Source organism: Eubalaena glacialis, chromosome 3 (assembly GCF_028564815.1).
Source record: "Eubalaena glacialis isolate mEubGla1 chromosome 3, mEubGla1.1.hap2.+ XY, whole genome shotgun sequence".
Lineage (NCBI taxonomy): Eukaryota > Metazoa > Chordata > Mammalia > Artiodactyla > Balaenidae > Eubalaena > Eubalaena glacialis.
Window position 1 is genome coordinate 63,582,795 of NC_083718.1, and position 25,757 is coordinate 63,608,551.

At 40.5% G+C, this 25,757-nt stretch overlaps 1 protein-coding gene across 1 annotated transcript; it reads left to right on the forward strand.

Annotated features, from left to right (window-relative positions):
• The first annotated feature begins 3,826 nt into the window (after nt 1-3,826).
• Nucleotides 3,827-24,903, forward strand: SLC19A2 (solute carrier family 19 member 2). The gene is made up of 6 exons (XM_061185742.1): nt 3,827-4,190; nt 10,775-11,377; nt 19,706-19,928; nt 21,024-21,216; nt 21,561-21,702; nt 24,009-24,903. Exons 1-6 carry the CDS (start codon nt 3,993-3,995, stop codon nt 24,135-24,137), a joined length of 1,488 nt encoding a protein of 495 aa, XP_061041725.1. The 5' UTR covers nt 3,827-3,992; the 3' UTR covers nt 24,138-24,903.
• Nucleotides 24,904-25,757: the final 854 nt, after the last annotated feature.

Genomic DNA, 25,757 nt, shown 5'->3' on the forward strand with positions numbered 1-25,757 from the left:
CTGAAAATGAAAAACATAATGGTTGTCTGGGTACGGAATGGTTATAAACGTATTGGTCGGTTACCCTCATGATCACCTGGCTGACTTGGAGTTGTGGCCTCAGTAGCTGCCCAGCATCGCGAGAGAATCATACCACACTAGCCCCAGAAAAGCTCAAAATTCAAAATTCCAAGTACAGTTTCTACGGAATGCTTATCTCTTTCACGCCGTCATAAAGTCGAAAAACCATTAAGTTGAACCATTAAGTTGGAGACCATCTGTATAGAGAAAAATGTCTCTCAATGTTTTATTTACCCTTACAGAATGGGCAAAAGATTTGCATATCATATACCTGACAAAGCTCTACTCTCCAGAATATATGAAGAACTCTTACAACTCAACAAAAAGATAAACAATTCAATTATAAAGTGGACAAAAGACTTGAGTTGACATTTCTCCAAAGAAGACACACAAATGGCTAATAAATACGTGAAAAGATGGTCAACATCATTAGTCATTAGGGAAATGCAAATCAAAACCTCGAGACACCATTTCACATCCCTAGGATGGATATTTTAAAAAAGGAAAAAAGAAAACAAGTGTTGCCAAAGATGTGGAGTAATTGGAATCCTCATACATTGCTGGTGGGAATGTTAAATGGTGTAGGTTCTGTGGAAAACAGTTTGGCCATTCCTTAAACAGCAGAACATAGAATTAGTAGGCGATCTGGCAATTCCACTCCTATATACCCAAAAGAATTGAAACCAGGTATTCAAACACTTACACATAAATGTTCATAGCAGCACTATTCACATAGCCAAAAAAAGGGAAACACCCAAATGTCCATCAACTGGTGAATGGATAAACAAAATGTGTTATGTGAAGTGGAATATTTTTAGCTATAAAAAGAACGGAGTCTGATACATGCTACAGTGTTGGTGAACCTTGAAAATGCTATGCGAAATGAAGGAAGGCAGAAACAGAAACTCACATATTGTATGATTCCCTTTGTAGGAAACATCCAGAATAGGTAAATCCATAGAGACAGAAAGCACATGAGTGTTTGCCAGGGGCTGGGGGGAGGGAAGAAAAGAGAGTGATCCCTTAACGGGTACAAGTTTCCTTTGAGGTGGTGAAATATCTTAGAACTAGACAGAGGTGATGGTTGCACAACATTTTGAATGTACTAATGCCACGGAGTTGTACGCTTAAATATGGTTAATGGGTAATCTCGTATTACGTGACTATTACCTCAATTTAAAAAATATATTCTATTTACCTCTGTATTAGCTTCCTATTGCTGTATAACAAATTACCACAAACTCAGCTGCTTAAAAAATTAGAACAACTTACCTCACAGTTCTGTAGATGAGACGTTCAGGTGGGCTTGGGTGGTTTCTCTGCTTAAAGTTGACAGGCAGAAATTAAGGTGTTGGCTGTGCTGTGCTCTTATCTGGAGGTTCTGAGGAAGAATCCACTTCCAAGCTTGTTTAGGTTTTTAGCAGAATTCAGTTCCTTGTGACTGTAGGACTGAAATCCCCAGTTCTTTGCTGGCTGTCAGCCAAGAGTCAGTCTCAACTGCCACAGGGTACCCACATTCTTGGCACACAGCTCCCTCCAGCAACAGCATGGCTATCTTTCTCCTTCAAATATCTCTTCCTGCCTCTTCTGCCACCAGCAGGAGAAAATTCTCTGCTTTTAAAGGGCTAGTGTGATTAGATGGGCCCACCTGGATAATCTCAGGTTGGCCATACAATGTAACAAGCAGTTGTATTGTCTCATTAAATTCAGGGGTGCCACCCCACACTCATAGGGGTGGGGATTATAGAAGGGCAGGCTCACTGGGAGTCATTCTTAGAATTCTGCCATGATCTCTTAGAGAAAAATAATAAAAAAGTTTCTACCTAATTCAAGAACAATTGTTATTTGTTAACGCCCAACATTGCCTAAATGATTAATACCAAGGAAAAATTTCAGAACCAATGATTTACAGATGAACACAATTCAGGTCTCCAAGACTCAGGGAAGGGATGGAAAGCTGTTCTTAATAAGTGGGCTTCTCTTTCTGAGGCCTCTTTTGTTTTTCTTTCCTTCTCTTCTACTAAAGCACTGAATGTATCAATAAATGTGAAGGGAAGCAATTGCCAAGAGGACCACTGATGTTCTCTCTGTAGTCATAATGAGAGGTAGATACTATGGCTGAAGTTTAGAGGACTAGATAATTGTATTTTGTAGAAGTTCTTACTTTTCTGGCTTCAACACGCCTGTTATTGAGGACCCTAAATACTCTTTATTTTTGTGGGTTATACCTACTCATAGTTGCCATATTAGAAATTAAACCTGAAAAGTTTTTAAATGCAAAAATATACAAACACATTCTCTTGGTCTTTAGAGTGACAATGTCATCACATATCATGTAGTCTCTAGAGTGCAAAAGGAAATAAAAGTCTTAGTAGTATTATGAAAGTAGTTTGACCACGTGGAATTCTGAAAAGATCCCAAGGTTCCCTTGGGCTTCCTGGACCTCACTTTGAGACCCACTGATAGATGTAAATACCAACAACTGCATTTCTTCAGCGATCAATCAACTCACATATTTTGGTTCATTCGCTTGTGCAGTCTTAGAAACAAATCTCCTTTCCCTTTACTAGTATGTCGTTCCATCTGGTAGAGTTGTGTGGCTGATTGCAAAAAGTATCCTTTTTGCAACAAGTGTCATTTGCTGACCCAGGAAGAAAATTGAGCTAGATAGGTCGTAACATACATTAAAGCAAAATAGAGTTCAAAAATGTTTTCTGTGAGCTTCTGGTAGGATCTGTTAGTCTGCAAATACTGCACAGGGGAAATTGCTTTAAATGGTGCAGCTGGTCTGCAGTGGAAGGATTGGGATACAGTCAGGCTGAGTCAGGGAGAAAGAGGTTTATAGACAAAAATTAAAGAAAGCACTGCGGATTCTTGTCATGCTTTGCCCTTGAAAACTATGCCAAGACCTCTGTTTTGGTTTTTTTAATAAAGAGATCCATGATATTTCGTGATTGCTTTAATGACTCGGGATTTCCCCCTTACGTTTTAAACACAGCCTATATCTACAGTTATGTTGTTTGCTTTCTTTGTATCCCGCTTACAAAAAGTAACGACATAAAGCTTAAACCCTTTCATTAGGACTCCATTACGATCCTTCTGTTAAGAACCAGCTCGTTCATTCTTTTCACAGCATTTTATCCACTTTTTCCTGCTCCGGCTCTTGGTAAACGCCTCGGAGCGCTTAGAACCCGGGCTTCTAATGTCTTTTTACTGCAGATGAATACAATTTAAAACCTGAAAGCTGCTGGAAGAAAGGTAGAGCATTCCCCCGTCCCAAGGTTAAATCTTTGCCCGGCGCTGGCCACTTGCGAAGGAAAATCTGAACGGACCGTGGTTAAGAATCAGAAAATGACTGTGTGTAACAGCGTTTCTCTTGGTGGGGATAAGGCCCACGCGGAGCATTCCCGACAGGTGAGCTGCAGCACGAGATGACTTAGCCGACCTCCAGCGTGGGCGGACAGCTCTCCCCCTGAGCAGCGCACGCCAGAAAAGCGGCATTCTGACCTGAGTCCTACAAGTCCTCTGAGCCCGAGCCAGCGGACGTCAGCGCTCTAACGTGCCGCCGCCACCGCCGCCGCGGGTTCGCATCTTGTGAGCCACCGACCAATGGGAGAGAAGCCAATGCCCGGCGTCCTCTGTGATTGGCTCTCAGCAGGGAGGAGGTGGCGGAGGGTGGGCCTTAGGGCGTGTCTGGTTTTCTACCGCTCAGCGGGCGGGTGGCGACACGTGACTCTCCCGCAATCGGGAAAGGCTGAGAGTCATTGCGATCAGAGGCGGCTGTCTCAGAACTGCTTGGCCCTGCCGGGAGGAGGCGCCACTCGCGATTGCAGGTGCCCGCGCTGGGGCAGCGATTCAACCTCACTCCGGTTGGCCGAGGAGGAAAAGGAGAAGGAAAGGGCCGGGCCGGGTCCCCGCCCCTCGCGCCCCGGATGGATGTGCCTGGCCCGGTGACACGGCGGGCGGCGGCGGCCACAATGCTCCTGCGCACGGCTCGGGTCCCGCGCGAGTGCTGGTTCGTGCCCACCGCGCTGCTCTGCGCCTACGGCTTCTTCGCCAGCCTCAGGCCGTCCGAGCCCTTCCTGACCCCCTACCTGCTGGGGCCCGACAAGAACCTGACGGAGACGGAGGTAGGCGCGGGGGGCGGGCGGGAGGTGGCTCGGCCGGCGCGGGGCGCGGGCGCCGAGATGTGCGGGAAAAGGTGAGAGCGGGCGGAGGGGAGTAGTTGAGGAAAGGAGTGAGAAAGGCGCTCGAAACGCGGGAGCCATTCTGAGCAGAGATTGCTGACTTTTCCCAGTTGGAAGGCGGCTCCGTGCTAGGCGCTGCCTTAATTCACGCTGTTTTTCTGTCCTCCGTTGGATTGATAGGCCGTGTCTTAGGTGAAGGGCTCGAAACGCAGTTCGGGAGCCCCAGTGCACGTGTGCTTCAGGCGATGTTCTGATGATGCTGTAATGGAACTTAGCCCCACTCTGCTCCGACTGATCCAGCAGTTCCTGCTTGGGGGCGGGGACGGGGGCGGGGGGGAGGAGAATATTTGGAGAAAAAAAGGGAAAACAGCAGGTTGTACTTTGGACATGGTAAGGGTTTAAATAAATATTTGCTGCCAGAAAGTAAGGAACCAGATGCTGAGTAACTCCTGCTTTCTGAAAGGATCTTCCCTCTACCTGCTGCACCCTCTTCCTTCCCCTACTTTGCATTGTTTACCCTTGACAGATGGATGTGCTCAAATAAGGACTGTACAAGACAACAAAAACCCATCATCTTGTCTTGATTTTTGATTGGGCGAGACTGTGTCCAAGAATACGCTTCCCACACACTCCCCCAACCCCACCTCCTGGGATAAAAGCAGATATTTAGATGGTATGGTATCACACAGTTGGCATTTAATTGTAGTTTTTCTTGCGTTGTGAATTGTTGCTTCACGGATGTTAGTTTTGCTCCTTTCTGTTCTGCTGCGATGTTCAGAGTAGTTGAGAGTACATAGTCCATGATCAAGAACTTTTTGCTGATTGACTTCCCCAGGAGGATATATAAGGAAAATACTTGAAGTGCATTGTGTACTTTCAAAATGTGTTTAACTCTTTAAAGCGTATGGTCAATCTCAACACCAGTTTTTTGAAAAAGAAAGACATTATAGTAACTGAAAAAGGACTTAAACTCAAGCTGCTACCACAACACCCAAATAAAGCAGATTCAGCATCCTCTTCCTTGAACACTACAGAGCAAGAAAGCTGAGGTCTGGTATTCCTTTCTGGAACAAAAGGGTGAAAGCTGAGTGGGCAGTTGTTAGCTGTTCCTTGTTTTTTTTTTTGTTTTTTTTAAAAACTCATTTGCGTTTTTTTTTTTTTAAATTAATTAATTTATTTTTGGCTGTGTTGGGTCTTCGTTTCTGTGCGAGGGCTTTCTCTAGTTGCGGCGAGCGGGGGCCACTCTTCATCGCGGTGCGCTGGCCTCTCACTATCGCGGCCTCTCCTGTTGCGGAGCACAGGCTCCAGACGCGCAGGCTCAGTAGTTGTGGCTCACGGGCCTAGTTGCTCCGCGGCATGTGGGATCTTCCCAGACCAGGGCTCGAACCCGTGTCCCCTGCATTAGCAGGCAGATTCTCAACCACTGCGCCACCAGGGAAGCCCTGTTCCTTTTTTCTTATGTCTACTTCTCCTCCCACCCTGCCTTCCTGCCCCAGCTGCTGTGAAGTACTCCTCCCACTTAAACCTTACTCTCTCCCCTGTGATTAGCAGTCACCTGTTTTGAGTATCCCTGCATAACAGGTCAGAGCAGGATGTAATTACTCATAGTCCGGTTTGTTGTTGCATGGCTCCTCCATTTTCAAGGTCACTTAACAGGGAAGGGGTTGAACTCTTGGTTGAGGATTTCATTTGAGTTTCCCACATTATCTCACCCCTAGCAAGTGGCACTGGCTTTTACCCAACTTCAGATCTATTTCTCAGTCTTATGGACCACTCCACAAGGAACTGTAAGAGTTACTCATTACCTATTTGAATTATAGTATTGTCTAAAAACAGTAATAAAGTGGAAAGGGCCAACTCTTGTGAACAGAATGATTCTCCAAGAAGAAAATTACTTCAGTAGATACAAGAGAGAATGATGCTGGAGACCCACAGCAACCACCAAATCTGAAGTGTAGCCACTGAAGCAGAAATGATACTGTGTGTGAGCTGCTAACAATTAAAGTTTCATGTGAACTGCCACGTGATCTGCACAGTTTGTGCACCTTGCCTGAAAGAGAAGCACACGGGGAGAGAAACATGCTCCCATTGTTGATATTTGAAAGCCGAACTGTTTTGTACAAGTGCCCTGGGCAGAATTGCTGTGTGATGTGCCATCATGTGTCCTGTCTTATCAGAAAGTTACCTAGGTGAGTGAAATATGTTCGGGGCATATAGCAATAAAGCAGAGGTGCCAGGCCCAGGAAACATTTGCTGAATGCGTAACAAAAACATAGCACACTTCTGTTACTGCAGATTAGATGAGGAAGAGGGCAGGGTTTGAAGAGAAATCCAGAAGTCTGGAAAGGGATGTCGTTTGTCTCTGAGGACCTCAGAATCATGGCCGATTCTGATGGTCGTGCGCAGTATGGCTCTGTCCACCCTCTCTGGAACCCTAGATTTTTTTTAATCTCTAATAACTGAAATAAATAGGACAACTTGTTCTCCTTTCTGACTGCTTGTTTTCACCAATGTACAGTTATTTATTTATTTAATATTACATGATTTTTAGGCAAAGCAAATGCCAAATCATGGTCAGCCTATTTGTGTTGAATTTTGTATTTCCCTCAGGAGACTTTAGAAGGTCCAAGAGCAGTCATCTTAGATAGAGCTGTTGTTAACCAAGGCCAAAGACAAAAGGAGGAAAAAAAAGGTCAGAATTTCCTCTTTCCACTCTCAAAGGATTTTTTTTCTTAGATTTCAGGAAAACCATTAACCTGTATCACTTTATAAATTTTAAACAGGTTGAAATGTGTCTGTATTTCAGTAGTTGAAAACCAAACTTTTAATAAAATAGAGCTCTTTATCACCAAAAATTTTTTATCCTTTCATCTTTTTCAGCATGGGATTTGACATTCACTACCTTTCTTTGATATTTTTAAGACATTAAATTTAAAACTATTCTGCCTAATATTCAGAGCCTTACAGAATTTGGTTCTGACCTCCTTAACGCCCTTATCTCCCACTACATCCTTCTTCCCCTTGCCTTCTACATGCCCAAGCTCCATCCACGTTAATCTTATAGTCATAAATCCAGCGTATCCAGTCTCTCTTCTACTGGCTTATAGTCGAAGATGTGATCCCTGCTGGGACTAATCTTCCCATACTTGATATCTTTCTCCTAGCCTCTAACTTCCTCATCCTTCAAGGTCCATCTCAAAGGAGCAACCCCCCATATTTCCTAACTCCCTTGTCAATAATTTATGTGTATGTGCTCTTCACTAGGTTCACAACTCCTGGAGAACTGAGGCTTCATTTTATTCTTGTTTTGTTTTTGTAATCTCCATACAGTTTGAAAACAGTGTTGTGCAAATAAGTGCTTACTAACTAGTTATCTAATTGAAATGTGATTCTAAAATAAAGTGTAAATCTGAATTAGAGCTTAAAACTGAACAGCTGTTTTCCCTTGACTTTTTGTGTCTCAGAAGAAAGCACAAACAAGCTCTGATCCAAAGAACTGTGAAAGGCACCTTAGAATGAAATCAGTTCCCTTTGCTCACACGGCAGATTTTACCTGAGATAAGAAGGTATCGTCCAGGCGTGGCCAATAAGAGTCTGTAATCTGTACATTTTTGCATGTGGGAAGTTTCCCTTCAGGATTCAAAGTATCCATCAAAGAAGCATTTCCTGGTGTGACAGCTTCTCCTTGGAGGCATTGAGAGAGAAGGGATCTTCTGGAGACTTTTGGAGACACAGTGGCTAAGCTCTGCATATTGTGTGGTCTTCTCTCTTCATGAAAGCCCCATAAAAGCACCCCTACGCAGGTTGAAAAAGCTGTTTAATGGCGTTAGAAGTAAGTCTGGAACATAGTAGATGATCAACAGTAGTTTTCTGATTGAAGAAATGGGGCATTTTAGTGTGGTGGATTCAGAATATCTAGGTGCAGATGCTCCCTGTGCCGGTGACTAGCTGGGATAACTTTGGGCGATTCACGTAAGGCCTAGTTTCCTTGGTTGTAAGATAGAGATGATAAAAGTGTCTACCACTTAGCGTTGTTTGGATTAAATGAGGTCATATAGGTGAGGTGATTAGCATAGTGTGTGGTGTCAGTAGAGATGTACTATTATAATGCTGATAATGCTGTGGGAGGGACAGTCCTCTTGGGTTGATGTCTCTCCTAGGAGTAAATTCAGATTTCTTATTGAGAATAAGTTAAAGAGAACATATCTGGTCTTTTTCCCCTGCTTGCCTTTATTTTTGTTTCTACTTGGCATTGCTTTTCCTTATCTTCATTATGTAAACTGTGGTTTTTGTATTAGGAGTGGAATTAGACTCATAAGCATAAACACTTTAAATTGATAATTAAAAGGATGAGGTTTATGTAACGAAAACTTCGCAGTTAATCGTTTGGGGACAACTAGTATTGAAGGGTATATAACATATAAGTGCAGACAGTATTACTGGAGTGAAGAATCAATGAATGTCCCAAGGCGTGTGGTGGAGAACAAAGAAGACGGGGTACGGAAGGAAGGTATTTTTAAAGGGAAGGTGTGGTGGCTAACAGCTTTGTAGTATTATGTTGGGGAAAATGTGAAGGTGAAGAAATATGCAGAGTCAAACAGAGGAGGCAGTTTCACACTTAAGAAAACTGTAGGAGAATGAATAAAACTATAGGCAAAAAAGGAGTGGGGAGTTGCTAACGGAGCACACCTGTGAAAAGTCTGTAGGGAAGCCTTCACTCTTCATGGCTTTCATCTCAAGGTTGCCCTTATCCCCTTTGGTTTTCTACTGAGAAGTCTCTGACCCTGTGTTATGTCAGCCGAGTGCACTTTGTTCCTCATTTGATAAAACTTCCACACTTGTGAATAAGAATCATTTCTACAGTTCTCGATTATTCTTTCACGCACACATTCAGGCACAAGAAAGTTTCCTGGTAAATGGAGGTTGCTAGATGATTTGCAAACACAAATTAGACGGGAATTCATGAAGGCGAGGCTATTAGACAAATCACTTTTGATATTCAGCCAGTCAGAAATCAAGTCTGGAATGTATTTCAGATTATGTTTTCCTTTTATAGTTGTTCTCTGCATTGAAAAATATTTTATAATAATTTACTAAAAATAAAATTTTTACTTTATTGTTCCTCTAAAACCTTAAAACAATTAGTTGGGTGAACTGAGGTATACACGAGAGTTAAAAAGTAAGTCAAACCCGAGGATTAGATTGCTCCATCACAAAGTATTTAGCCTGTTAGCAAGACTACCTTTCAGAATGCACTTAAAAACTGGGGCCACTGAACCAAACTTTGAAATGATCACTTATAAAACTGACTTACTTAAACCCCCAGGAACTTGCTAGGCTATGGGGTAGGTGTAAGAAGAGGGAAAAGTCTCCTACAATGATTGTTATTCGAAGAATGGGGACGACAGTTCAATTAATTTAATTTGTATTGTCCCAAGTGGTCTGTGTTTCAGCTTCAGTCCTTAAGTCTTTAAACCTATGAAAAAATAGAGTAAGTGATTTACATGTACTCTCTCATTTAGTCCTTGCAAGAAACAACCCTGTGGCATAGGCTTTACTTCTCTTTTACTGATAATGGAGATTAAGGCTAAAAGGAACTAAAAAAAAACTTGCTTAAAATCATACAGCAAATGATGGAACAGAAATTCCAGCTGGGGTCTTTGTGGTTTAAATATTATTTCTACTATCTTCCAATGAAAAATTAATGGAAGAAAACCACAAAACCTTCCATTTTTGTGCATATTATAGACATACAAAAAGAAGGACATCAGAGGTGCTTATAATGCTACCATCCACAGATAGTTACTCTGTTAAGACTGTAGGACAGATTTACCTTCTTTATCTATTCATGTTACCCCAAAGAAATGAAACTTAAAATCAGAGAAACCTAATCAAACAGTAGGATCATGGCTCCCTGTTCTGTGGCTAGAAGTAAAAACTGACAGTGATTACAAAACATTTATTTGTTTCCAAAGCATTTATTGAGCCAAGTATCTTCCAAACAGTATGTGAGCTATTACGTTGTGCAAATGAAAGTCAAGTCCACCCTGAAAGAACCTATAAAGCAATGGTTCTAAACTCTGGCTCATAATAAAATCTCCTGGGAGGTTTCTAAAAAATGCCTGTGGCAAGGCATCCACATTTCTTAAAGCTCCTTGGGAGATGTGTAGCCATGGTTAAGAAGCAGTGCAATGAGGTAATTGAGGTGACTGACACATACAAAGCAGTATCAGGAGAGCTTTTTGGGTGTTGGGATACAAACACTATCAGCTGCAGCAAAGTCTTCCAGGATGAGGAAGGCGTTGAACTAGGCTTTGATGAATAGAGAAGATTTTATTAGGAAAAAGACGATGGGGTGGAAATGGAGAAGTATATTCCAAACAATTATCAGAATTGTTGTCAAGATTTCTTTGGTTGATAAAAATGAGATCTTTGAGGTACTGGTAGATTGTTTTATAAGAATAAATTGTTACGAATGTTCCAGGTCCTTTGAGATCACTAACGGGATTTTATCTTTTTTCTACCAGGTCATCAATGAAATATATCCAGTATGGACTTACTCTTACCTGGTGCTGTTGTTTCCTGTGTTCCTTGCCACAGACTTCCTCCGTTATAAACCTGTTGTTCTGCTGCAGGGACTCAGCCTTATTGTTACGTGGTTCATGCTGCTCTATGCCCAGGGACTGCTGGCCATTCAGTTCTTGGAATTCTTCTATGGCATCGCCACCGCCACTGAAATTGCCTATTACTCCTACATCTACAGTGTGGTAGACCTGAGCATGTACCAGAAAGTCACGAGTTACTGTCGAAGTGCCACCTTGGTGGGCTTCACAGTGGGCTCTCTCCTAGGGCAGATCCTCGTCTCAGTGGCAGGCTGGTCCCTATTCAGCCTGAATGTCATCTCTCTTACCTGTGTTTCTGTGGCTTTCGCTGTGGCCTGGTTTCTGCCTATGCCACAGAAGAGTCTTTTCTTTCACCACGTTCCTCCCTCCTGCCGGGGAGCAAATGGCATCAAGGTACGCAGTGGTGGCATTGCTACTGATACCTCAGCTTCTAACCACCTTCCGCAGTGGGAAGACGTTGAATCAAAAGTCCCTCTAAATACAGAGGAGCCTCCCATGGAAGAACAGGTAAGCACAACCTTAAATGCCTGTTGGTTGCTACTCTGGGGCTAGACCAATGGTGAAAAAACAGACAGGAAAGTCCCTCAATTCATTTGGATTCTGGTTTTATCTTGAGTTGCTTCATTGGTTCATTCATTCATTCATTCAATATAACGTTGATTTATATTAGGGATGACAAATGTATTTTCCTCTGGAGTAAATGACCTCCAGGACTGGCACAACATTATATTGCTCATGTTGGAGATGCCTTAGAAGCCACAGCAATGTCTGTCTCTTCTTCATCTTTCTATCCTCAAAACTTGGTATGTAAAGGAAGCTCTAGAAAAAATTTTCTAAATGAATAGGTGAAATGATTCCAGTAAATGATGAATATCTACTTCCACTTTCTGAATTGAAGTCCAAAGTATGTAAGGATAGGAAGTTATCTTCCTCATCTGTGCTCAAAACTATGTGTGATACGGGCATACCTCAAGGATATTGCGGGTTTAGTTCCAGACCGCTGAGGTAAAGCAAATATTGTAATAAAGCAAGTCACACAATTTTTTTTGTTTCACGGTGCATATAAAAGTTATGTTTGCACTATACTGTAGTCTATTAAGTGTGCAATAGCATTATGTATAAAATAATATACATACCTAAATTTAAAAATACATAATTGCCAAAAAATGCCAACCATCATCTGGGCCTTCAGCGAGTTGTAATCTTTTTGCTGGTGGAGGGTCTTGCCACGATCTTGTTGGCTGCTGACTGATCAGGGTGGTGGTTGCTGAAGGTGGGGGTGCTGTGGCAATGTCTTAAAATAAGACAACAGTGAAGTTTGCCACATCGATTGACTCTTCCTTCAGGAATGATTTCTCTGCAGCATCACTGCTGTTTGATAGCATTTTACCCATAGGAAAATTTCTTTGAAAATTGGAGTCAATCCTCTTAAACCCTGCTTTATGAGCTAAGTTTATGTAATGCGCTAAATCCTTGGTTGTCATTTCAACAGTCTTCACGGCATCTTTACCAGGAGTAGATTCCATCTCAAGAAACCACTTTCTTTGCTCATCCATTGGAAGCAGCTGCTTATCCATTCAAGTTTTATCATAAAATTGCAGCAATTCAGTCACAACTTGAGGTTTCACTTCTAATTCTAGTTTTCTTGCTATTTCCACCACATCTGCAGTTATTTCCTCCACTGAAGTCTTGAACCCCTCAAAGTCATCCATGAAACAAAAGTTTTACAACACAATGGTTTATTCTGACACATTTCGTTTATTTTTTATAATGTGATCACTGCCCACTAAATTGATTTTATTACCAACTAATGAGTTGAAATCTAAAATTTAAAAAACTCTGTCCTAGACCACCTTGATATTTGTTATTTATAGATATGCAAAATGTCAGTACTTGATATGCTGAAGAATGATAAACTTTTAGAGTTAGAAGTGATTCTAACCACAAATCATAGAACAATCAGAGCATGTTAAAGGGACTTTAGATCACATCACCCTTTCATTTTAGAGATAAGGATTCAGATCCAACATTAGTGAGTCGTGCAAAATTACACACATGTACTCCTAAACATAATTTTAGAGCAGATATGAGATCCACTTCAATCTATACCTTGTTCCATGAAGTCCTTCACTGGGATAACAACATGGTCAGAACCATCATGTTGGCCATGGTGAGGTAAAATTAGGATTCAAGTCAGTTTCGTGATCTCCTGGGCTCAGCTGCCGACACCATGACAGGCAAACAGTGCTGCTTGGCAGCTGTACAGCCCTAAAATACTGCTTGTTTTTCTTTGACAAGCTTGAAGGAAAATTAGAATGTGGATATTGGAGATCACAGTGCCATCTTAAGTTGACAAAGCCCATCAATGAACCATAAATGATAATCGTGGTAATTACGGTAAAGAAGAGTTCTAGGTCAGTGGGTGGTTTTATCTTGACTTAAAAAGAAGGAAAATGAGGTAGAAGTCAAAGTGATAGCCCAGTCCACAAGTTACCTTAGAGTATTTGTAAGTTGATTTTCAGAATGAGTCTCCTGCTTTGGGGCAGAGGGTGCTGACATTGCAGGAGGAGGAGCTGCCAAAGCCAGTGATTTTCTTGCCCAAACAGGCAACTGGACTCATTTTGTGCTTGGCATATAGTTGGACATGATTTTTTTTAAGTTGCTTACCCATTAGAAATGATGTAAATTAAACCAACTCTTTAGCACAGGGCTTGACATGAGATTAATGCTTAATAAATATCTGTTAATATAACTATACTTTTATTTGTAGACTGACACCTTTTACTATTAGGAAGCATTCTGTGTGTGTGTGTGTGTGTGTGTGTGTGTGTTTGAGTTCCATAAAACACTGACAGCAGCAAAATAAATGTTTTTACCTTGTACTCAATATCATTTATAGCAGCAGAGTATAGCGGATTTTGAAGAAGGAAGGCAGTCCCCAGTACTAGTACTTACCAGCAGGGTGATCTTGGGCCAGTTTCTTAATTCTTTGTGACTTTTAGTTCCCTCATTCATATACCTACCTCATAGGGCTATTTCAAGTATTAAATAAAGCCATGTAGAGCTTTCAAATTAGTATACATAAGTAGGTAATCAATACATGGTAATTTCTATTATTATCTTTATCATTAGATATGAATAATCAAGAACAGCTTTGTACCTTCACTGTAGATCTTTATTTGTGGGGCTGTAAATAATTTCTCATTTTCCCTTTGAATTTGTTGAAGGTATTCTGGGCCTTATGAAAAGAGTTATGAGAGTCTGGTACTAATTCCATCACAAATTCTTTTTCTTTTTTTTTCTCTTTTTCTTTCTTTTTTTTTTTTTTTTTTTTTACTTTTTGGTCACACTGCATGGCATGCGGTATCTTAGTTCCCCCGACCAGGGAGGGAACCTGCGCCCGCTGCAGTGGAAGTGCGGAGTCCTAACTGCTGGACCACCAGGGAAGTCCCACAAATTCTTTTTCTTTAACTGAGTTAGGCTACCCCTAAATGTAGAGAGTGTTAAATCAGATGATCACTAAGCTTTACTTGACTCTAGAATCCTGAGTTTTGTGAGCTGATTGATGTGAAGGTACTCTGTCTTTTTTCTTCTGTTTCCCAGGCATACCATGAACAACTTCTCCTTTCCTGTCCAGTCCCCCATATATGTAGGGATACATAGAAGTAATTTAATTGCAATCATCAGCCCTTGACTTAAATCTTCATAGTCCAGGCATTAAACCCTAATTATCCCCTCCCCCTACATTTTCCTATTGTATGTAGAAGAAAATGCAAAATTCTCATCATGGCCTATAAAACCCCATACAATTCGGCTCCTTGCCAACCTCTCTGACCTTATCTCTTAATTGGGCTGAAACACATCAAGCTTGTTCCCGCCTCAGAACTTCAAATCAGGAGATTGTGTCAGTCAGGACTGCCCTTCATTCTGATCTTCATGGCTGGTTCCTTTATGTCACTCAGGTCACAGCTCGGGCATCAGCTTTCAGAAAGCCATTTAACACTCTTAGCAATCATTACTCCATTCCAAAGTCACTTGCTAGCCCATTACCCTTTTTACTTTCTTCATAGTATTATTCCTACTATAAGCTCTCTTGTATGTGTGTGTTTATCATCTGTCTCTCTTACTCCAGTGTAAATTTCATAAGGGCAAGGACTTTCCTGCTGTATCACCCGTGTCTAGAACATTGCCAGACACATTGTATGGGCACTCAGGAACTATTTGTTGATTATGTTAATGAGTCATGGTAAATAGAATATAAGGGAAACCAACATTTATTGAGCACTTGCTACATACTGAATAATACTTATCTAGTTCTTGCAATAACCTGTTGAAGTAAGCATTAATTTCCATTTTACTGTAAAAAGCCTAAGATTCAGAAATTTTTCTCGTCTGAGTGTAGACAAGTATGCTGCTGATTCATCATCTCAGCTCCCATTTATTTTGACCTGGGTACCAGACACTGTGCCAAAAGTCTTATATTCATTATCTCATTCTTATTAAAACTGCTATTATTAAAACTCTCTGATATAGGTATCACTGTCTCCATTTTACAGGTGAGGGAACTGAAGCTCTACTGATTTTATTTAAAAGATTCATACTTAATTTTTTAAGTAAACAATACAGAAAACTACATAAAAAGAAGTCAAAATAATCTGAATTGCTGGGTGCAAAGATTACCACTATTAATATTTTAGTGCCCTTTCTAAGTATCACTGTTTGTACAGATTTTATAGTAAATGAAATTATAATCTACATGTAGGTTTATAACTTTATGTTTTTTTACTCAGTGTTAATTCAAGACTGATCTTTCTTTCTTTTCATGTCAGAATAGCCTTCAGAATCCAAAGAATTGAAATCATAATGGTGAAAATGACTGGTGGGAGGTTTGTGTTAGGCAGTATTCTGCCTTTCTCACCAGGCTGGCCCTGAGCACCAAAAGCCAGAATCAGAAAGACTTGTGTGAAGGACAATGTCTGTCTTTTGACCCTCCCCATTTTTTTCTCATTTGTGGTCACAGCCTTTCCCTCTGGATATCTCCAGTTGGACCCCTGCCAACGGATATGTCTGAGTTGGGATGGAGGGGAGAGGGTGTATAGCCGTATATGGCTGTACCCCCTCCCTTTTGCAGCTTAATGCCCTTGAAGCTCAGATAGGTGTTATCTCCCCTGAAAAAGAGTAGCCAAAGGCAGGTCTCTGTGCCAACTCTTAAAAGGTTTCCAATGCCCCTGAACTAGGGTTTATGAACTAGGGCTCTACGAGATACCAGGCAAAGGCAAGAATGAGTATTCTTGGAACAAGATAAGTGCACAGCAGGCCAGAGCAGGACAGAGCGTCCCAGAAGCCTTTTATGTTGGAAGAGAACTTTATCATTGCAGATTCTTAAGTACACCTTGAAAGCGCCTGCTTCTGTGCTATTGTTCTTGTTTCCTTTGCTTTGAATGTTCTTAATTGTTTCTCTATTCTAATCTTATCTATCTCCCAAAGCCTGTCTCAAACACCAGTTCTTCCATGATACATATTTTGGTTCCTTTTCCTTGAAACCAGATGTACTATATTTGTCCCCATTGGTTAAGGCTCATTGTATATGTTTTTACTATGTTTTGGGTAATGAAATATCAATATCTGAGAAAATAATGATAGTCTTCCTTTCATCATGAAAAAAATGTTCATTGTTTATAGCAAGAATTAGGATTGTGTCCCTCAACAGCACAATAAAAGAAGCAAACTTATTCTCAAGTTTCCATCCTAGCTGTTGGCTTGATGATAGACAAATCTCCCTCTGCATATAGCTGAGCTAAGAAAAGAGTAACATTTAACTTGGTATTATAAACACCTAACTATCCCTATTAAAAGGTTCTATTTAAAGGAGAAGGGGCTGTACAGAAATTAACGTAAAATGGATTAAAGACTTGAATGTAAGACCTGAAATCATAAAACGCCTTAGAAGAAAACATACGTGGTAAGCGCCTTGACATCTGTCTTGGCAATGTGTTTTTTAATTTGATACCAAAAGCAAAAATAATTAAGTGGGACAACATCAAACTAAAAAGCTTCTATACAGCAAAGAAAAACATCAACAAAATGAAAAGGCAACCTACTGAATGGGAGAAAATATCTGCAAATCATATGTCTGATAAGGGGTTAATATCCAAATTATAAAAGGAACTCATACAACTCAATAGCAAAAAAAGAATCCAATTTAAAAATGGGCAGAAGATCTGAATAGACATTTTTCCCAAGAAGACATTCAGACAGCCAACAGGTACATGTAAAGATGCTCAACATCACTAATCATCAGGGGAATGCAACTCAAAACCAGAATGAGATATCACCTCACACCTGTTAGAATGACTATTATCAAAAAGACAAGAAATAAGTGTTGGTGAGGATGTGGAGAAAAGGGAACCCTCGTGCACTATTGGTGGGAATGTAAATTGTTGCAGTCACTGGAAAACAGTGTGGAGGTTCCTCAAAAAATTAAAAATCAGGGACTTCCCTGGTGGTGCAGTGGTTAAGAATCTGCCTGCCAGTACAGGGGACATGGGTTTGATCCCTGGTCCAGGAAGATCCCTCATGCCACGGAGCAACTGAGCCCACACGCCACAACTAATGAAGCCTGTGCGCCTAGAGCCCATGCTCCGCAACAAGAGAAGCCACCGCAATGAGAAGCCTGCGCACCGCAATGAAGAGTAGCCCCCACTCGCCGCAACTAGGGAAAGCCCTCACGCAGCAATGAAGACCCGACGCAGCCAAAAATAAATAAATTAAATAAATAAGTTAAAAAAAAAATCAGACTACCACATGATTCAAGAATTCTACTTCTAGGTATATATCCAAAGGAAATGGAAACACTAACTCAAAAAGATGCAGGCACCCACCAGTTCACTGCAGCATTATTTACAATAGCCAAGATATGGAAACAACCTAAGGGTCCATCAGTGGATGAATGGATAAAGAAAATGTGGTATACAGACACATTTATATACACACTGGAACACTATTTATTCAGCCATTAAAAAGCGAATGAAGTCTTGCCATTTGCAACAATGTGGATGGACTTGGAGGGCATTATACTAAGTGAAGTAAATCAGACAGAGAAAGACAAATATCGCATGATCTCATTTATATGTGGAAACTAAAAACAAAACAAAAAAACCCCAAGCTCATAGATACAGAGAACAGATTGGTAGTTGCCAGAGGAAGGGGATAGGGGGTAGCAAAATGGGTAAAGGGGAGTCAAAAGGTACAACTCCCAGTTGTAAATAAGTCTTGGGGATGTAATGTACAGCATGGTGACTATAATTAGTAATACCATATTGCATATTTGAAAGTTGCTAAGAGAGTAGATCTTAAAACTTCTCATCACAGGAAAAAAAATTATAACTGTATGGTGACAGACATTGACTAGGCTTATTGTGGTGATCATTTCACAGTATATACAAATATAAAATCATTATGTTATACACCTAAAACTAATATAAAGTTAAAGGTCAATTATACCTCAGTTTTTAAAAATAAAGGAGAAAGGGCTGACAGCAGGTGGGAGTAGTCATTTTACATCTGGAGGTTCTCATGTGCAAGATATGGGTTCCAGGCAGCGAGCAGGTTGAATCATGCTGCTGCCATTGGTGTTAATAATCTGTAACATGGCTCCTGTCACACGTCCTGGCTCTTACATGCTAATTCACAGTTAGCTTCCTCTTGGTCCCTTTGGATTCTCTCATTTTGCCTTCCCATGTTAGCTGCAAAAGTAAAATTTCCTATGTTCTGAGCGAGGCTCCGGCATTATGGCAAACTTTGATAGCTATTTCACAGGATGTCTGGAATCTCATATTGACTTCTTGGTATAGTCCAGGGACGATGGTACATAGTAATGTTTTGATTCACTCAGTTATGTGCATAGTGGCTTTATTACTTCATTGTAATAGTAATATTTCCCATAAATACTGGGTAATAGAAAAATCGTAAGGAAGAAAATTAAAATCACTGATTACCCCATCAGTCAGAGAGAACTGCTGCTAATATTTTGATTTATTTCTTTCTAAGATTTCTGTCTTAACCATTCTCTTTCAGTGAATCTGAGAGGTTCTCATTCATGGATTCTACCTGAACAGTGATTTACTAGGGTTGCTAATTATTGCGCTTTTTTTTTTTTTTTTTTTTTTGGTTGCGTTGGGCTTGTGGGCTTTCTCTAGTTGCCGTGAGCGGGAGCTACTCTTCGTTGTGGTGCACGGGCTTCTCATTGCGGTGGCTTCTCTTGTTGCGGAGCATGGGCTCTAGGCGCGTGGGCTTCACTAGTTGTGGCTCACGGGCTCTAGAGTGCAGGCTAAGTAGTTGTGGCGCACGGGCTTAGTTGCTCCGCGGCATGTGGGATCTTCCCGGAACAGGGCTCGAACCCGTGTCCCCTGCATTGGCACGTGGATTCTTAACCACTGCGCCACCAGGGAAGCCCAAATTATTGCTTATTCTTAATGTTGCTTGCCACTGTATGGGGAGATATGGAATGTCATCTCCCTTTGGCTAAAGTACGCAATCTCTGACCATCTTTCTACCTTCATTTTGTAAACAACATATCATTTGCTGGATGTACTAATGTTTATAGAGCATTCAAAGCAAAAATTACATAAGAATGTGTTTTTTTCCCCAGAGGGGATAAATGTAATTGCTAAGAAGTTTATACATGCACACACACACACACACACACACACACACACACATATATGAAATAAGCAATTGGTTTTCACAAGGAACAAGAAAAAAGTCTGTTGAATAGAAATTTGAGTCTATACAATTGCTTTCTGTACAGTTGGCTTCTTCCCTTTTTCTGTGTAGGAATCCAAGCCAGACCGTCTCCTCGTGCTGAAGGTCCTGTGGAATGATTTCCTGGTGTGCTACTCTTCTCGCCCTCTGCTCTGCTGGTCCGTGTGGTGGGCCCTCTCCACCTGCGGCTATTTTCAAGTCGTGAACTATGCACAGGGCCTGTGGGAGCAGGTGATGCCTTCTCGTCATGCTGCCATCTATAACGGCGGCGTGGAGGCCGTTTCAACCTTACTGGGTAAGCAGTGCAGGGTGGCAGGGCAGCTAGGGAGGGGGAGATTCCTCTGGTAGTGAAGTCAACCATAATCAGATTTTCTCTCCCCTCCCAAGTCTGAAGTAGCCCCAAAGAATGGATTACTTATTTTGAGCTCTGATTTTATAATTTAGGAGGACAATTTAGAATTGCACATGAGGTGGAAGACTATGACTAACAAACTTAAATTCTTTTAAGCTTTGGGAAACCTAATATAATGGTCCTCTAAATTGTCTTCTTATCCAGGTTTCCATGATCTCTGATTTACTGGGTTCTTCTGCCACTTGTTGAAAAACTTGGAGTAACCTATACAATACTTTATAACAACAGTAGCAAATATATTGTTTATATGTGCCAAGCGCTGCTCTAAAGACTTTATGTATGTTCACTCAGTCCTCACAGAATTCCTAAGATAGGTGTAATTATTATCCCCAGTTTACAGTTAAGGAAGCTGTGGACAGACAGCTTAATCACTTGGCCAAGATGATATAGATGGTAAGTGGTAAAGTCGAGGTTTGAACTCAGAGCCTGTGTCTTTGGCCATTTTATTCTGTTGTCCCTTTCTGATTTGTTGACCCACCTCAGAAGGTTTTGGAAAACTTTATATGATTTCTGTAAACACTTAAAACTGTGACTGGCACTTAGAAAGCACTCCATACATTTTAGCTATCGTTATCATAATCATCATCATTTTACCACATAATAAACTGCCCCTCAGTTGGGAAGAGAGATGAGCCATCCTGCCGTGTTGCCAAGCTACAAGCAGTGGTTCTTTTTGATTCTCGCCTCTGTGTCCGCCTCAGTAGTTTTTCCTTAGCAGCATCCCTGGCTCTGTATCCTCCTTTTCCTTCTCATTACCAGCTGCCCTAGTTCAGTCTCTCATCATCTCTCCATGGCTCCATACTGTTTATTCCATCAAGTCCAAAATTCTCTGCCGGACTTTCAAGGCCCTCCATAATCTTGAGCTACCCTGTTTAAAAGTTAAAAGATCTTAAAATGTAGTAATGTAAGATGAATTTTTAATTCATTGAAATAGTATCTGTGTAGCAGAATGACAAATTTTCTCTTTTTGTTTTGTAGGTGCTGTTGCTGTGTTTGCAGTTGGTTACATAAAAATATCCTGGTCCACTTGGGGAGAATTGACATTGTCTCTGTTTTCTCTCCTGATTGCTGCTGCAGTGTACATCATGGACACCGTGGGTAACATTTGGGTGTGCTACGCATCCTACGTTGTCTTCAGAATCATCTACATGTTACTCATCACTATAGCAACGTATGTATTTTGATTCAAAGAACCATTAGGAAGAGCTGACAGGATTAGCTTTTTGGTTTCTTTACAAATTAAATTTTCTGGTTAAAAGAGGCAAATGGGAGGAAGCATTATATTATATGTGCATTGCCAGTTTTCCTCCTGAGGAAGCATTTAGGCAAGGTTCTTTATTTCCTTGTTTAAATGTTCCTGCTGTTTTCAGATGTTTGCATGAGGTTTACATCATTTAGCAACAAAATATTCTTCACTTGGTTGGGAAGGGAATTGACAGTAGAAAGTACGGGCTACTCTTCACACTATCCTGGAAGTAATTCTTGTCTATGCATTCTTTTTATTTATTTTTTAAGTTTTCAGATTGCTGCAAACCTCAGCATGGAGCGCTACGCCCTAGTGTTTGGTGTAAATACCTTCATCGCTCTGGCACTGCAGACTCTGCTCACTCTAATTGTGGTAGATGCCAGTGGCCTTGGCTTGGAAATTACCACTCAGGTAAGATCTCTGTTTCGGTACTGAACATGTTATGAGTTGATCAGGGTAACAGAAGTGGAGCATGCTTCATGGAAACAAATTCAAACAATATAGACAGATACAAAATAAAAAGTAAAAGTGTTCTCTCTTTTCTTCAGTCATCCCCCATCCTTAGTTCTTTTCTACCAGGAGGATGCTGGGACCATCATCTTTTTGATGAGGCCCTAGAACATTTCTGTGTGTAATTAACCAGCCTGGTGGAGCCGAGAGGTAATATTGGTTCCTTCCAGGCCAAGCCCTTCTGCTTCCTCATCCATTATTTCCCTCCATTTTTAATTCTGTGCCTGGAATACTGCATCTCATGTTTGAGATGCCATGCTTCACCTCAAAGCTCTCTAAGTCTTCTCCTTCTTTATTTAAAACACCCCTCACCCAAATACCAAGGTAATGACTTCCTGTTGCTGAATAGCATTATGATTCTTAACATATGACCTATTGAGAAAACACCTGCACAAACACTCAGAGACAGTGTGAATAATTTTATTCACTCAGGAATTGTATAGTTGTATATGCCTTCATGCACTGTGAGTTGTAGGTAGGGCTTGTTCTGTACTTCAGCAAAATGGGCAAGTGAATAAAAAAGTGCCTACCCTACCTCATCTCAGCCCAAATGATTCCATCTCCATTATTCCTTCCTTACTTACATATTAGTTTTCTTAGAATACAAAGACCTAACATGTTAGCAGTAATTAACTCTGTTTTTACTGAGGGGATCTAAAAGAGAAATAGGTAATGTGCATTGAGTGCTTTCTATGTGCCAGGTACTTTATATAGAATTTTGCAGCATTGTTATCAGGATTAGACATCAAGAAAATGAGTCTGAGAGATGTTGTGTTGTTTAAGGTCACAGTCAATAATAGTATGGCAGAATCAGGATTCAAACCAGCATCTGACTCCAAAGCTTAGGCATCTCCCACTGCATCATGCTGCCTCAGAAAAGGATGGGGGAAGGGGTGGATAGAGCAGAGGAATGGGAGCTTATTACTTTCGTTTAAGTAAGAATTACTTAAGTGTTTCCCAATTACTACCTGCAATAAAAACCTTGAGAAGACCTCTCAAGGGTTAGGTACTTTCATTTGGGATGGAGGGTAGAAGAGTAACTAAGTGCTTGTCATCTTGCTATAGAAGTGGTAGGTTTAAACGTATGGAATAATAGAATTTTGTGGGCTGTGCTGAAACTTGTAACTGCCCTGATTAATTAACGAGTTTCCTATAGGAAAATGAATCAGAATTTTAAAGGACCTGGCTCAGAGGGTTAGCTTATCGGTAGTTAGTAAGTTGTTTTAAGAAGAAAAATGATGATGATGTTGATAAACAACATAGTTACATTAAAAAATTGGCTTGGAGGGACTTCCCTGGTGTCGCAGTAGTTAAGAATCCACCTGCCAATGCAGGGGACACGGGTTCAATTCCTGGTCCAGGAAGATCCCACGTGCTGCAGAGCAACTAAGCCCATGCGCCACAACTACTGAGCCTGTGCTCTAGAGCCCGTGAGCCACAACTACGGAGCCCGCGTGCCACAACTACTGAAGCCCGTGTGCCTAGATCCCATGCTCCGCAACAAGAGAAGCCACTGCAATGAGAAGCCCGCACACCGCAATGAAGAGTAGCCCCCGCTTGCCGCAACTAGAGAAAGCCCGCATGCAGCAACGAAGACCCAACACAGCCAAAAAATAAATAAAATTTAAAAAAAATTTGGCTTAGGGAAGATTCTTATAAAAAGTAATCTTATAATGGAATATATTGATAGTTGACCTTTTACTGCCCTCTTCTGGGCAAGAGTAGAGGTCTTGATATTCAGAATTTGGCCTGTTAATCACATCAGCTTGAGGGTAGAGACCAGGATTCAGTTATAACAGCAACAAAAATAAAAACAATAGTATTAACAGCATTAGCATTGTGCTAATAAACATTTGCATACATAATCTCATCCTTTCCCAACAACTCTGCAATTAGGAAATATTATGAATTACAAAATGTTTTGCAAATGAAGTTGAGGCTCAGAGACTGAGTCTCTCAATCCAGGTCATACAGCTAGTAAGGGGGAAGTTGGGATTTGCACCCAAGAGTCAGGCTTCAGTATCACCATGCTGTGCTGCCTCTTTGTATCCTCAGTGCCTGGCACATTGTTTAAGCATACAACGTTTTTTGAAGTTTTATAGAGAAACTGAATATACCTTTAATTATAGAGTCTGTTCACATATATGTAATAAAAGAGCTTACCTTCTAATTGATAATTCTATAAATTATTCTTTCCCCCTCTTTAGTTCTTCATCTATGCTGGTTATTTTGCACTCATCGCTGTGGTTTTCCTGTCTAATGGCGCAGTCAATATTTTGAAGAAATACAGAAAGCCGGAAGATCCAGAATCAAGTACTCAAGTGAGCACCTCATAACGCACTGCTAATGAGCTTCTTATCACAAGAACTCTGCACAGCAGCTGTGCCTGGATGTATTTAATTTTTTAAAGTGTAGACACATATTTATGAGTGTGCATTTCATGGCTTCAAAGCAGCCAATTGACTATACCTTGTCCTCCTAGAGTAATAGAATACTGTTCAGAAGTGAAGTGTACTTCATGGATTATTTACGAGAGCCAATATAAGGATGACTGTTTTCTGATTTGAAAGTGAGCTTGCTTTTGAAAACCAAGTAATCAAGAGCAATCAAGCAGCACACGGTGATGTATACTTGCTAGCAAGTGAGTCTGGTGTTTCATAGGTCAAGTACTTCTGTATCAGATTAGCCAGATGCTTGGCCTGGTGGGACCAGGGCTTCACAGGGGCCACAGATGTTACAGGTCAGAACAGAAATATGTTCTAACAGCACCTGCCTCTGTTCAACTTAATTCTTATTTCTGTGTTATTCATGTGCATTTGTGTTTCTACAGATGAAAGTTGTTCCTATCACTGGCAATATGTGCTCTGGTTTGGTGTTTTATAAGGAATATGTGTCGTTTCTAATTTAAGTTATTTAAAAAAATTCATTGTGTAAATATTCTCAATTCCCATCTTGACAATTATGTATTTGTGTGGATTTTTCATTTTTACATTATTCATATGCTTCCCAGAGAAGCTAATTTAGTTAAATAATAAGGCAAGTTTTGAGGCCTGCTAAAAATCTAAGTGACCTAATCAGAAAACTTAAGGCAGGTTTGCTTGTCTTTTATTCTTCAGTATGAAGGACTATTAATTCTATAATGAAAAGTTACTAAATGGGCTAAAGATACAACTAACCCATTTTGTATTTGCATTCCCTTTTATCTCCAAAATAAAATGGAAAAGTCTTTTTTTAAATAACTTCATCTCCATTTATAGCTTTTATATTATTTGTCCTTCTTATTCAAGATAAAGATGTCATTAAGAGTTGGATTATTCCAAGGTCTTTTTCACAAACTGAGCCTCTCATTAATTATTTTGGTGGGACAGGAACTAGGATAGACTTATAAGTTCCTGCATTTTGTACATTAAATCTGCCTTTGTTTCTAAAGGTGGATCATCTTGAATATCTGCTTAAAATAAGAATTGCTATTGATTCCGTTTCCAGGTTACTTGAAAAAAATGTTATTCTGTGCACATTTAATTGGGAAGTTAGTCTACCAAGTGGCTGCTAGCCTATGTGAGACGTAACTATTTTGAAGCCAATTTTGTTGCCTAATCTTAAAAAAAAAAAACTAGGCTAACTTTTTTAGAACGACATAGGTAAACACTGAATAATAGTGTCAAGATACCAAAACTGATGTATTCATTTATGTAAGCAGGAATTCTAGAAGCAAATGAATGAGGATAAGAATAAGTCATTTTCCACTCAACTTCCTTTCTGAATAAGGGAAAGGAAAAGAACACTAGCTAAGTAAGGGAAGAGGAAGTGATATCATAAATAGCAGCCTCTGATTTTATATTTTGTCTTTATTGTGTTTTATTTTGCTACATAGGGAACTGTTTACTCAGAAACAAGTAGAAAAGTGGTATTTGAGGAATTTTATTTAATTTTTTAAATAAAATAGACTGTGGTAC

Bases quoted from the DNA above. Each gene is read 5' to 3' on its own strand.
- SLC19A2 (XM_061185742.1), top strand. From the start codon at position 3,993: ATGGATGTGCCTGGCCCGGTGACACGGCGGGCGGCGGCGGCCACAATG. The intron at 19,929-21,023 runs GTAAGCAGTGCA...TTTGTTTTGTAG, and splicing joins GGCCGTTTCAACCTTACTGG to GTGCTGTTGCTGTGTTTGCA. The intron at 21,217-21,560 runs GTATGTATTTTG...TTATTTTTTAAG, and splicing joins TTACTCATCACTATAGCAAC to TTTTCAGATTGCTGCAAACC.